The sequence below is a fragment of the Vanacampus margaritifer genome, chromosome 11 (assembly GCF_051991255.1).
Source record: "Vanacampus margaritifer isolate UIUO_Vmar chromosome 11, RoL_Vmar_1.0, whole genome shotgun sequence".
In the NCBI taxonomy this organism is placed as follows: domain Eukaryota; kingdom Metazoa; phylum Chordata; class Actinopteri; order Syngnathiformes; family Syngnathidae; genus Vanacampus; species Vanacampus margaritifer.
The window spans coordinates 6607997-6622500 of record NC_135442.1 but is presented as its reverse complement, the minus strand read 5'-3'; the positions used below and the strand labels follow the sequence as shown (position 1 = coordinate 6622500).

The window sequence follows — 14504 nt, the reverse complement described above, 5'->3', positions numbered from 1 at the left end:
CTATGCATTAATGTGCACTGAGCGTCATTGCTTAGTCATATTCAAAAACGTAACCAGAGAAGCCTGGGGTTCTAAAGTTACTCATTTTTACTTACAGACAGAATGTAGTCAATCTGAAACTAAATAGGACAACTACAGATTCCAATTTCCCTTATGCGATAAACATGTCGCCAAAGTAGTCTAGTTACGATTTCCTCTGCAAGACTATCAATCAGCTGGTATGTCACGTTATGTAAGGCAGGCAGGAAAGGACAACAACAGTAAGGTGGGACAGGATGGAAGACTGGACAGCCATCACATTTATATTTAAACCAACTTTAAACAAACAGCACATTCTAGGCTCATTTCTATTTATGCTGTAACTGTAAAGGATGCCGTTACGTCAGGCGATACGGAAACCCTGTTATAAAAGTCAAGAAGATAAGAACAAGCTTCTGATTGTACCCCGTAGCGAGACAGAAAGGTGAAAGTACCTGATTTTGACATTCAGAGGTAGAAGCAAACAAGTTGTTAGTTATGTTCTCTTTGTCCGGCATTCCTGTTTGGGAGACCAATAAATATAGACACTGTCAAGCAGGAAATATCATTGCTGTTTGGTGATTGACTTTACTTAGTATAAACATAAAAAAGTTGGTCAAATTGGTTCAACTAAAAGTTATGTAAAAGCGCAGTGTCGTCCCTGCTTCAACAAGAGAAACATGTTTAATTTAAACACACACACACGAAATTTGGATTGAACTGTAAGTGCAGGAGCGAGCAGAACAGCCTCCAACTACATGATTCTTGTATGATTTCTTAATGTATTCATGCATAGTGCGAAGTACTCCACTGTACAGTGGGAAAATGTTAGAGTGGCGTTCATACAGGGACACTCTACTCAACTGACATAACATTAATAATGAATACGAAATTAGAGCATTTTGATAACTTTGTGTGTAACTTCGTGTTCTTTTGCTGCTGCCTGTCTTGGCCAGGTCTCTCTTGAAAAAAAAAGAGTTTTTTAATCTCAACAGGACCAACCTGCTTAAATAAAGGTTAAATGGTAAAAAAAAATTAAAATTAAATAATAACGCTTTTTAATCCAAATGTCTCAAGCAAATGTTAAATCTAAATTGAAAATGTGCCAGCATTTTTTATCTGTCTATTGCTATTTTTTTAATTAAAATGTGTTATAATATCCCTGTGTGTCTGTGTTAGCTAGTGACAAAACAGATTAAATAAAAAAATAATAATGTAACTAATGAAATATAATGCCCCCAATTAATGCAGATAATCTAAAAATGTAACATAATATGCTATACCTTGAACTGCGTAAACTTTTTGTGAAAAAATAACAGCTATTTGTCACATTCATTGTGCACGACCACAAAGCATCTGAAAGAGCTTTGTTTGAGCAAAGCTGAGTCAATATTAAGTTAACTTGCACCAGGAAAGCTTAAAGAAAAATATCAGCCTTTGTAACAATGCAGCGACTGTTGATAGACGAGGTCTGGCAGACAGGAGGTCTGGTTATGCTGAGTTTTATTAAGTTATTGTGTGTGCAAAATATCACAATGCTGTGACTGCCACACTTAAATTTCAATTCGATTCTTGCACAGCTTCAAGATATTACAAATCAAATGTCAACGTTTGAAGGAGTTCAGATGAACTAAGCCTCAGCGTGAGGTTCAACAAATACCGTGATAAAGTGATGAATCAAGTGTCCAAGAGATGACAATAATGTGGTTACTCACGGTCAGCACCAGCCTCCATCACACCATAGGGGGGGACGAGGACTCCAGCCATGCACTGATGATACTTCTGTAATAAATAAATAAATAAATAGAAACGCAAGCAGTCATACAACTGAGTGAATCATGCTAAAAATGTATTATCCCACTTTAAATTATCAACGTCACAGCTGTGTCTTGGTAAAAGAAAGTCTTTTATAGGACAAAAGCCCCCCAGCATAATAGTCCTCAAACTGCCTAATTTTTTCACATTATGGTTAATCTGGCATTTACCATCTGTTATGTTTGTGAATGTTATTGGCTACTAAATTCATTACAATGTGTGTAATGGGAGCGGTGCATCAGACTAATTATGCTGTCTGTTAAAAAACATTATCTCACAATGGAGTGCCATTAATGTATTTATTCGAAACATAATACCTGATTCTTTGTCAAGATTAAAATAAAAAAAAAAGGAACAAGAAAGCAAGGATGCTTGGTCTAACCTCCTCATAAATCACATTTTAATGGAAAAAATATCTGCCTCAAATAAAAAACAAATATCCAAATTTATACAAACATGGTCTACGTATATAGAATTTTTAAACCTAATTCTGGTTACTTAATTCTGTCTGTTAGCGAGAGCCACTACATCGTGATAACTTACATTGATGTTTCTGCATTTGGCAATTTATTATTATATTATATTATTAGAATGGGATTTTTTTTTAATGTGCTTTAGGTGAACTGATGAATACACGCACGCACGCACGCACATGCTCACCCACATACAAAAAAAAAAAATCTAAAAAATAATGTATATATATATATATATATTTAAAAAAATAAAAAAAATTAAAAAAAAGAGAAAGAAAAAAAACTTTTATTTATTTATTTATTTTCAATGATGATGACAAATCGAATGAACAATACTGAGCTCTCCTGAAAAAAGAAAAGAAAAAGAAAGCATGGATGATATCGTTGGTAGCATCCAAGCTAGCGTGATAATATTGTGTTTTTGTATCATAGTAATAGCTAGCGATTGTTTCTCAAATAGTAACATAATAGTGGTCTTAGTAAAAGGTAGAATATGTCAGTAATCTGAATAATTTACACCATTGTAGTTTGTGAAAATAATTTTTGGGCAAACAAAGCAAACACCCCATTAGCCTTTACTGAACGTGTTTAGTTTAGGCTTTGGTTTAGGATTCAAAGTGGGGAGGGAGTGAGGCTGAATTAAAATATGCAAGCAGTTTTAAAATTGTAAACTACTCCTTTTAACAAAAAGGTAACAACTATGCTTACGTAAGTGAGCTGACTTGACAAAATTAGTAAAAATTCATCTGCATGCTGGTGGCTGATGGGATTCTTTCTACTTTGTACAATAAAGTTTTACAGCTATTATTTTTTAACAAAACAAGCCTGGTTGAATGTATCTAAGCCACTAACTATTTTCACTCACATTTGTCTTAAAAAAAAAAAAACGTGACTTTCAATCTTGATTCAACATAGTGAAGCTAGCACAGATGATGATACACAATACAGACAGTTGAAGTGTCCAAGAGAGTAAACAGATTTTCTCTCAACCTATTTTCAAAGCTTTGTATTGGCAAATAATTTGTATGTGTTCACTGAATATCCATATTGATTTGTGTAAAAATATCAAAATGACCTTATTTGAAAATACACTTTCCACCACACAGTGACGTTATTTCATGTTGTAACAACCCTTTACATGACCTTAATGTTCATCCCTAATGTCCACCAATCTCCACCGATACGCCCGGTATGGAAACTCACTTTCAAGTCCTCCTTTCATCTTGTTACGCAACCGTTAGATTAGGCATCTCTCAGTGAACGCGTAGCCCTCTAATGGCATTTACGATGCGGAGAGCCACCGAGTCATCAGAGCATGACGGTACAACCACGCTGAGTCTTATACATCATTGTTCCCTGCAGTCATCACAGATGTTATGCAATGAGCATCGTGCCCAACCCGTGCACACTTGCAAAACGACCCCACAGTGAGTGCAACAGCAGCTAATGAGCCATTCAAATATTTAAGGTAGTGTGAACTGAATTGTGAACTCTGACATGGTAAAAAACTAAAAATACCAATCTGAACTGAATCATTAAGTTATCATCAAGCTTGGTTTAGTGATTAAACTGAAGTAAAAGGCAGGCAAAGAAATGATTGAATGGACAAACATCAAGTAGACTCACGTGTTATGGATCTGGAAAAACTACACACAGTATTATTAAAAATGTATTCAAGTCTATTATACAAATGAACAGACATTTTAAAAGCATTTCATTCAACCTTGCAACATTAGATGAACTAACAGTCTGTTTCTCTGGATTTTGTAGGCAATCACAGGCCAGATTTAATTGGTCAACGTTAATCAATACTTGCATTGGGTTGGAAATGGTCACAGTCACTTTGTCAAGCCAGTTTGTCTTTGACAATTAAGGGATTTTGGATTAGTGAGGTGCAGTAAAACCAAACAACGCCTCAACAAATGAACTCAACCCACTGAGCCAATAAAGCTGCCCTCCCTGAGGGTTCAAACCTCTCAACCAGGGATTGTTGTTGTTTTTTCCCAATTTCAAAGAGGATTACAACCATTTGTCACTTGTGCAAAAAGCACTCATCTCCTCCTCTTAATAACGACTTATGTGTCATTCAATGCATCATGCAGCATTTCCATTGAGACCTACTTTTAGATCATCCAGATCAACTGAAGGGTGCCATTTTCTGATAAGTCAACGTCAATGTAACAATTACAATTATTTTGACCAATATTGAAATCATGATTAGTCATTGATTTTTAAAACTTAGTATTTATATAGGCCTAACTACCAAAACTAGTGAGGTGGTACACACGTGGAGATACATGAATATAAAATGAGTAGAAAAAGAAAGTAGTGAACTTTAACTAATTTTTCAATATTAGGAAATAGATGCCCGTGCGTATTGTTATATTGCCCGACTGTATGTGTTTCTCCAGTGTTTTTGTGTCAATATTTGTTATTTGAAGGTAAATCCCTCCCATGATGTCTAATGCTAAATTTCGCTAGCCAGTCAAATAAGGTTTTACATTGAGTACTAGCATTAAGCTAGCGATATACCTAAAACGCAGTCAAAGTAAAACCATCTTTAATATGCCGAGTTAGAAGTTTAAATTGGGCTTATGGTATATTATTCAATTTTGTTCAAAATTTGATGGCAACCAGCAAAACTGTTTGCAAGCATAAAAACTCGGTTTGCGAGTGTCTAGCGAACGTTTTCGACCTTTTGCAATCTTGAGTGAACCCTGGCGAAAAAAGCAAAAATCGTTACGTTGTGAACACCCATGCTTACGAATCACGTGTTTTAGGTAAAATTTGGAATCTCCAACTGATGCACATACTTGGAAGAGGCAAAGCTGTGTTAATGCGCAGTGAATGTATTGTTCTGTTTAGTTCAGGCTTCCTTCATGCTTGAACACATTGTTGCATTGTGAGAATCACTGTGCATGAATGCACTACTTGATTTTGAATACTCTACCTCAGTGGACAACATAACTCACATCCCACATGCTCAGACTAGGATTCATTTTGAAAAATCTGATTGCAATTTTTATTTTTTTAAATGTATTAATTTAATATTCAATTATTTTTCCAGGTCCTCTTCTCATGTACTTTTGGTAAACACTAGCAATGAATTAATCTATAGTAATAAACAATATCCTATTTACTATACATAAATGTTGTGGGCTCTTAAGCTAAAATAAAACAAAAATGAATTGTTAATTTGCAGCCTTAAGCATTGACTATGACAACGTGACAAAATTCAAAAAAATTCAGATTTTCATTACTTATGATACAAGAATAATGTATAATAATGTGGACTGAACTATAAACATCATAAACGATACATAAATATACATGACCCACTAAAATGAAACAAATTAAAGTTTAAAGCCTATGCAATTTCAAAAATGGCGACGTTGATTCGAATTTGATTAATTGTTCGGACCTAGCTCAGACTGAAGAATTGAATGCTGTGAACTGAACCCAAGTTTCAAAGCCTACTAAAACACTCGATGGACTGTAAGACAGTGTCATCATGCTAGCAAAAAAAAAAAAGATGCATTTTAATTTACTACACTTGAAAAGTGACAAATTGAAAAATGTTGCTCACCTGCTACGTACGTATCTTTGTGACGTTATTGACTGGAAAGTCCTGCACGCCCTCTTAATCCAAGACACGCAGCAGTCACGGATTATAAGTGACATCCAGCCTGTTCTCTCTGTCACTCAGAGCAAAGTGAGCTGACTGTGTCATTCTCAGAGTGCAGCCAGTAGACTGCTTCTGAGCAGCGGTTGCTAGGTGATTACTTAACACATTCTCCCTCCCTCTCTCCATTTCTATCTCTCCCTCCCTTGCTTCCTCTGGGCTCGAATGTTCAGAATACTCAACATTAAGAGTTCTTGTAAAGAAATTGAATACCTTTTTGATGTCAAGGAACTATGTTGAAGTGAGTTGAAAAGCTTCATCTACAGCTTTGCCGCCATCTTGTGGCATCTTGGTGCCAAGTATGAGTTGAGGAATTTCATGGAGTGCTTTGCCGCCATCATACAGTATCTTTGTTGGAGGAACAATGTTAAAGTGAGGTTTGGAGCTTCCTGTATTGCTTCGCTGCCATCTTGTAGCATATTGGTGCCAAAGAACTTTGTTAAAGTTAATTGAGGAGCTTCATCTAGTGCTTTGCCGCCATTTTGTGGCATCTTGCTGCCAAAGAAATTAGTTGAGGAGCTTCGTGTAGTGTTTCGCCACCTAGTGGCATCTATAGGCAATAAGTAACATCAATTACTCACATTTTTTTTAACTAGCTTTTTGCATTTTCTTTTTTCAAAGTACCCACCATACTTTCCAGAGCAGCATCAGAATCAGTGAAACTACAAGATAATCACCTTTTATTACAGATTAGATACTGACTTTAATTGATCAAGGCTTCCATTGAATAGGCACATTTAAGCCAAAGCTGTTTGGCAAAGACCGCAGACTGGTTTAACTCTGAACACAGGCCAAACCTCCCAAAATTAAAGTGTCTCTTTTTTTCATGTGGCAGCTTTTCAGACATTTGTGTTGTTGTGGGTGTGGCGCAATGAATCTTTTTGCCATCTATTTTTATTATTTGAAGGTAATGATGGTCATTTCCTTATCTATAGTTTAGATTTTGGGTCGTTTGATGATGTAACAACTCAGAGCTTGGAGATAAGGCAATAATACAGATAAAATCGTCCCGCTCTTGCCATGTACACGGAAGGACTGTGGCCTAGGATGTGACCGGCTTCTTACACCCACAAACCCCGCCATCCACTCAATCCTTAGATATTAGACGGCACACTGTGTCCCTGCCATTTCCTTTTTCATCAGCTTTTCCTGCAGGCTGCTTCTATATGGGCCAATGGCAGTGACACATAACACAATATCCTCCACCCACTTTCTCAGTCACGCCCGAAGCATAAACACACGAGTAACATACACCACTATAAGCATTGTTGACACACTTGCATCATGTATAATGCTGAGTATTTTGTGACATTTAAATCAAAATATCAAAGCTTCCTCTGCCCAGTCATGAGCTTCCTTACATCCAGAAGCTAATTGAGAAGCAAAGTGATGCACGCAATGCTCAGCTCCTCGCTGTTCTGTTGGATAAAAAAGTCACGTGACCACTCACGAGCAGTGGACAGAGTCCTTGTTTGTATCACAAGCTGAAGTGCACAAAAACCTTAGTCACTGCAGTAGAAGCAGTGACCAGTGCAACAAATTCAAATATTAGAACTGCAAGCCTAAATCCAGAACCTCTGAATTGTGCATGACTCATGAAAACCAAATAAGAAGCAGTGACCAATGCAACAAATTTAAATATTAGAACTGCAAGCCTAAATCCAGAACCACTGAATTGTGCATGAGTCATGAAAACAAAATAAGAAGAGTTTATTTTTTTGTTTTTTAAGGTGAATTTACTGTAATAAGCTGCACAAAAAAATGCAGTGGTTTCTCTGACATATTTTTGTAAATTTCCATTATTTATTAATTAGAATAAATTCCTGTTAATTCCCATGCAAAGGTTACTATACAGTATTGGTAAAGTAATCAAAACTAAGCCTTTTAATAAAGCTTACTGTGCATGTGCACTTAATATTGTGGATAGTAATAATTAGAGTATGACCATTGTGAAGCTACTAGGGATTAGTCTGCAGTGTGAAAAGGATTAATGAGTACTTTCAGTTTACTTTCATCACCATGTTCACCAAAATAATGACACACTTCAAGGCCTCTCTGCAAATTAAACGGCTGCAACTGCCAGCATGTCACCCTGGGGAGCGGGTTGGAAGAGAGTTTGTCATCAGAACTGGCAGCCACCATCTCAACTTTGATAGCATCACGCACAAGAAGACCATTTTTGTGCTTTGTCGTGAAACTGGCAGGAGTTAATAAGACTGTGCCAGAGAATTATTCAGGAAAAACTCCCCACACTGAGAGCCAAATGATGATCAGTAAACAAGTAAATTATGCAGATTTCCAGTTGGTAACACTTCAGTCGCAAAAAATGTAACAAAAAAAAAAATCTAAGTAAAACTGTAAATGTTTTTTGGAAGCAGACTTTGTGGAACCAAAGGGCTAAAAGATAAGAAAGGAGATATTGCTAGAACAAATTACTTTTGTTTCAAACAAAAGTAAGCATGAAATGTCAAATTAACATACAGGCCTGCCAAAATTGTAAACACGGCAACAACTTCAAAATAAAAGGGTTCTTCAGTATGTGCCAAGCTTCATCTTAGTAGGCTCTTTTCACAGCAAGTCACAACATTGATGAGTGAGAACCTCTCAAGTGAAACAAACCTTGCTTAGGTGGTGGCAGAGGTGATCCGAAGCCTGTTATTTCCACAAAAGACGCAGCCAAACATCCAGCTGGATTCAGACCAACAGGTACAAGTGTACTGACTTTCGCACACAGCCTCTAATTTAACAGCTCTTATGCCCTTCGTCCCAGAGGAAATGGGCTGTCTCACTCAGGAAAACAATTCAGAACAGAAGCACCAGCAAAGTGAATCAACAGACACACCGCACACAATTTTAAGTATAAACTCTTCTGTTATATGCAATTCATATCATAAGAGAATGAAATTTGAATCCAGTTTTAGCAGACAATAATTGTGTGCACACAAAAATCTGACACGCTAAAGCAGTTGGCTTCTCTAATAGCTCACTACTTCCATCTAGTGGTCATAGCCTCAAACTGAAACAAAGGTAAATAGGGTGAATTATGGAGCCAACAAATTGCTTTATACACAACCCACACATTTGGCTTGGACAAGGATGCTTTGGTCACACTTTCATTATTTCAAATACACTATGAAAAATGTATTATGTCACAAAACTTGGCTGGTTTGATTCATTTGAATATAAAAATCTATTTGTGGTATATGCAGTGAGTCAATAATCAGTTTGACATTATCCATGAAATACTGTTATTTAAAAAAAAAAAAAAGTGTTTTAACACATCTAAATGTGTCTAAAGCATGTGGGAGGACAATATACTATATTAAAAAAAACGTTTGTTAAATGGTCTCTTTAGAGCATGGATTTTCACCTTTTGTAGACAGTTCTGGAGCTAATGTGCGATAAAAAATATAGAGCTTTGCTGTAGTGTTTAAATTATAGTTCAATACAGTATAGTAACTATCATATATAACAAAATGAGCTTCTCACCTCCCACAGACACTTGAATTCACTCTGTCCAATGCGCAGCAGCTCACTGAACTCCCTTGTGACAATGGTCGCGTGTCGGGGAGTGTCGTCCAGGATTGACTCCCCAAACGCTGTGCCAGTCCCCAGTGTGCATAAGGTAACGGCATCCTACATTAAAAACACACATTGTGCTATGCAAGTTTTGCAGGTGTGTAGAACTATTTAGTAGCAGGGCAAAAAGAATGTAACAAGGTGTAAACAGCATGAATGTTTTACTGTAGATTCAATAGGGTGCAGGAAACCACATCAACTGTACCTGATATTTTGATGTATCTGACACTTTAACATCCAGTGAACCAGAGAGGACAGCGTACCAGTTGGTGCCAATGTCTCCCTGACGATACACTGGATTGCATAATTTAGAGAGAAAAAAAAGTACAAAGGAAACATCTTGTTGATGGCATTTAATGAACTCTGAACAGGAATAAATATGTTTGCCAGTGTGAACGGCTGAACGCACATGTGATGCCTCTCTCCAAGCTTTCATAGAAGCAACACCGGCAGATCTGATGGAGCAAAGTGGGATGGAAGCTTTTAAAGAGCTCCACATTTTGCAGATGTGCCAGGATGGTATTAACATCTTCCCCAGAGCGCTCTAAAGGTCTGTAGAGGGGGTGGGGGGATAATCAAATATGTAATAAATACGGTCTGTACTGAAAGTGTCAGATGTTTCGTCTAGTTTATACTTAGAAGATTTAGATGCATTGCTGACTCTGCCTTAGAGGCAGGCGGTGTTTCAGTTGTACTGAATCCCACAATTGAAGTGATTTATCATGTGAATCGCAAAACTGAGAATAAAGGATAACAAAAAAATCATCCCGCCCTGCTCTACATGCAGGGACAGTGCGGCTCAAATGTACTTTGGACCTTTCTTGAAGAAGCTCGCTGCAGTCATCTCCCCCATCAAAGTTTGTTTACATCTGAAATTAAACACTATCAACCAATGAATTATATGTAATATTAAAACTATGTAGCCTAATAATTTGTCGATACTTTAAATAGTCTTGTGTCCAGATTGATGATCAGCTGAAATGCAAACACGGAACTGAATTAATGGCAGCGTCGAGTAAACACTTTACATATTAAATGATGTAGCCAACCGTTCAGTAGCCTACAGTTCAGTTTGGCATCTCTTGTCCCTGAAAGCTGCTACACTGATGTTTGATATGTAACACTCTACTTTTCTACAAATTAGCGTTCCCAATAACTTATTTGATCAACAATGCTTCAACCTTGATCGAATCTAGACTCGAAACTGTTGTGTGTTATTTTTGCTGCACGTAAACTGAGCACGACGTCAAACTATTCGTGAACAAAGAACAAAATCGCACCGACCCTTAAAATGTGTTAGTCGTCGAACTAAAAATGATTAATTATAAGAACACGAGGTCGCGCGTTACCTTTTATCCAGGCACACAATCCACTCGGCAGGTTCAGACGATTGGGAGGAAGTGGGAGCTGCAACCATCTTGTCACTGCTCTGGATGGGAACCGTGGAGGCACGACGTGCACTTAAATACCTTCTTCTTTTTTTTAAAGGACTAATAATAACCCATTTTGGATAAAAACTGAAAAATGCAGTTATTAATGTTTTTATTTTTTTAATGCACTGGTTTTGTTTACATGAGTTTTTTTTGTTTTGTTTTTTCTACATTGTATTTTACTATTTTTACTAATTTTACTGTAATCATCATATACATAATTTATTCACCTTATTTAGTGCTTGCTTTTGAATACAATATGTTAAGTTTGTTTATTTTTTAAATTATTATTTTTTATATATTTATTATATATTTTTGTTGTATCTTTAAGCAAGGCATGTTTATTTGTATAGCACCATTCATACACAAGACAATCCATAGTGCTTTACAGAGCTAACGAAATAACAATCAAGTTTCAATTTTTAAAAAAAAAGTGTAAGATGAAATCCCAACATCAAACCAGGATATATGAAAAAGAAAAACACTCAAAACACACACACAGACACACACATGTTGTCCATTTAAAATCACAAAATAAAAGAAAGGTGTCATACTAATATTTTTGTTAAGAAAAACACAGTAAATAAAGTTTTATAGCCAGATTTGTACCAACAGTTTAAGCAGAACTTAGTTGATCATGAAGTTTGTTACCTGCCTCCCCATTCTCAAATTACAACATGCATATATGCGGTACTGTATGTTATTATAACGGCTGTAATTCAATCCCTACATCTGCCCATCAGTTGCACATTAAACAAACATTAATTGTCAACACAGGAGAAATCTTCAGTCAAATGCTTCTCTCACAAAAGTTCAGGTCAGCAAACAATTGGTGGCAGCTCAGTTGAACTATTGAATGGATGGATGGATGGATGGATGGATGAACATATGATAAAGCCTCAGAGTCATATGGCTCTCAGAGAATTAAAAAAAACAATTGGTTTGTGTTGTACAGCTGACTACTTCACTCCCTGTTGTCTTTACAGGTAGGACAAAATCTCATCTGTGAGAATGTGATGCCTTGCATTAAGAGGCCTTCTACTAAAAAACAAAAAAAGATCCATTGGTGTCTTGTAGTTGCCTTGGTAACAAACAACAGAGCTAGATTACGTGGCACAACTCCACATAACCTTCTGTGCTGCCAACACTGAAGAAAACTGCATGCATGCCAAAGTTACTTTCATCTCTTGTTCCTCCAACAAAGAGGTAATGCTTACAGGCCACAACAATAGGTACACTTTTACAGTGTAATGAGAGCCAATGCAACAGATAAGGCCCATTTTTTATTATTGATTTAACACTTGTGTTTTAATATTGTGGTTGTAGTGTTGCCAAACTTCACATCACACTCCAAAAAGGAGCCTAACCAACTGTTTAATTTGCTAGAATGTAACATATAATCAGGAATCCATTATTTTTATTTTATTTTTAGATTAAGTCAAGTATAATTGTATTAACCCAAATAAATTAAGTTACACTCAGTCCTAGTAATTTTAGTTAAATAAACCATTATAAATGATGTCGACACAAGTGCATTGTTTACCATTTAATTATGTGGAAATTCTTTCCATTTCTTAAATTTAATGAAAGAGCTGTTTTCACTGAACTTATAATATTTTCCTTTGCTATATTGTTGATTAAGTTAATAAAGAGTGTTTTTATTACATATTTTGTTATGAAATATATATACATGAATAGCTGCTAAAGTATTAATGGTCGACACTTTATAGGTGCTCTGTATTGTTACATTACTGTATGGCCATCTGTTCTTAGTTGTTTCAGAAACCAATCAATCAAATGCACTATGCTGGTCTGCCAAAAGAGTGCAGCATTCACACTGTAAAGGATCATTTGATTTAACTAAGAGTGAATAGGATTTCTTGTAGAAGACTTTGCTTCTATTGCTTTGCCCATTAAGTAACATAAACCTGTTCTCAGGCATGGAAGCCTAAGCTTGGGGCATATTTTGAATAACAGAGTACCCGCATTCCCGTCATGCTGCATACCACCATGAAAGCCTGTAGACAGTTGTATGAACTGCACAGTTGTAACCCTCAGAGCAATTTGGAGAAATCACTCATTGTCAGAAGGCCAAGAAGTTTAATCAGTATTTGACCAGTAATCTGATCAGATATCATCACCTGCTTGCTTTTAAAATCTTGTTCTTTTGACATTGTGTTGAGCGGTTGCCATAGGAACCATTGCCATGGCCATAGCTAGCCATCTTATCCCAAGGAGAAAGCCCACTGACCGTGTATATATGGCCTTTCAGACCCTCTGTTGCTAGGAGATGATTCAGAAAGCTTAGTAAAGACGCACGCATGCATGTTTGTGCAAACAACATGGCATTATATCCCATTTGGAACGATAAAGATGGTGATGAAATGAAACTATCTTCAACAATGAACATTTACCGTAGGCTAGTCCCTACCAACGTTTTCATGTACTGTCTGCATAGAGAACCAAACCAAGAACAAGTTAGTCAACATGTTTACAAGCCGTTTGAAATGTCAGGGGTTTGAGTAAAGGGTATCAACAAACTCTTCAGTACAAACTTTAATTTAGTTGCCTGATGGCCACAACAAGTTGTTCCAAATGTGAAACCGCCACGAACAGGATTCGAACCTGTGTGGGGAAACCCCATTGGATTTCGAGTCCAACGCCTTAACCACTCGGCCATCGTGACAACATGCAAGTCCTGCATCCTAAAATTATACATTTGACTGAGAAAAGCAGGAGAATTTCCCTTCATAACTTGCATTTTGTTGTTTCTGGCAGTGTCAATCCAGTGTATTATCTTGCTAAAGGTGTCGTTTTATTGCAACTCTTGTTTTGGATCTAATTGGAGATGTTCAATGCTGTTGCACAACACTTTATATATGTCTTATTTGAGAGGAGCTGGTCTAACTTCCAAAGGAAATGTTGTTTAGAACAGCGATAATTGACGCTGCTCAGATATTTCCCTCTCATTCCAGACAACTCATTGGTGGCTACAATTTTTAATATAAATTAAAATGGGGCAAGAACAGTGTAGAAAGCCATAATAGTTTAAAAAAAAAACAATACCCATTGAAAAAAATGATATACACGTGAGCGGTTTTAAAGCGCTACATAAATCTTGGCCTATCAGCTATGCTTGTCTCAATTGGAATGAGAAGTCAGATAAAACCAGCGGAAATGCCTCCAAATTGAGCTTTTTCCAGAGACATCTGGCTGACTATTCAAAACATTTGCAATTGATGGGCTGAAACTGTGTAAAAAGCAAATCCTGCTTATAGAATCTTTTAAAGCAAATTTAATAACAATTACAATGCCGGTACTCAAAGTGAAAATGTGTTTATGGAAGAAGTGTGATGAGGGATAAATATTTCATGCATTTGTCAATTAAATATGCAGCTTGGACAAGACCTCGGGGGTGTGAAAAAGTGGCCATGCCCTGCAAAAAATGGCTGCTAAATAGAGCACCATCTGGTTATGCCACTTTTAGCAAATAAGTCCATTATGCAT

The 14504-nt window shown here is 36.6% G+C and overlaps 1 protein-coding gene and 1 non-coding gene across 7 annotated transcripts in view; both read right to left on the bottom strand.

The window, feature by feature from the left end:
• Window positions 1–11017, bottom strand: part of rapgef4a (Rap guanine nucleotide exchange factor 4a) — a 20876-nt gene extending 9859 nt beyond the window's left edge. For 4 of the 6 annotated variants that reach the window (XR_013295969.1, XM_077580386.1, XM_077580387.1 and 1 more), the window contains exons 1-6: window positions 10917–11017; window positions 9977–10119; window positions 9773–9861; window positions 9478–9624; window positions 1734–1800; window positions 474–538 (exon numbers count right to left, since the gene is read on the bottom strand). Coding sequence is in view for 5 of the 6 variants with exons in the window: in XM_077580386.1 (XP_077436512.1) it covers window positions 474–538; window positions 1734–1800; window positions 9478–9624; window positions 9773–9861; window positions 9977–10119; window positions 10917–10984 (579 nt within the window). In the remaining variant the exon portion in view is untranslated. Of the gene's footprint in view, window positions 1–473; window positions 539–1733; window positions 1801–5892; window positions 6049–8607; window positions 8755–9477; window positions 9625–9772; window positions 9862–9976; window positions 10120–10916 lie in introns of those variants that run through there. The other 2 variants (XM_077580389.1, XM_077580388.1) reach the window with 2 other exon arrangements.
• Window positions 11018–13601: 2584 nt separating this feature from the next.
• On the bottom strand, window positions 13602–13683 carry trnas-cga (transfer RNA serine (anticodon CGA)). Its single transcript has one exon. It is a non-coding gene; the product is annotated as a tRNA-Ser (tRNA).
• Between the last annotated feature and the right edge of the window lie 821 nt (window positions 13684–14504).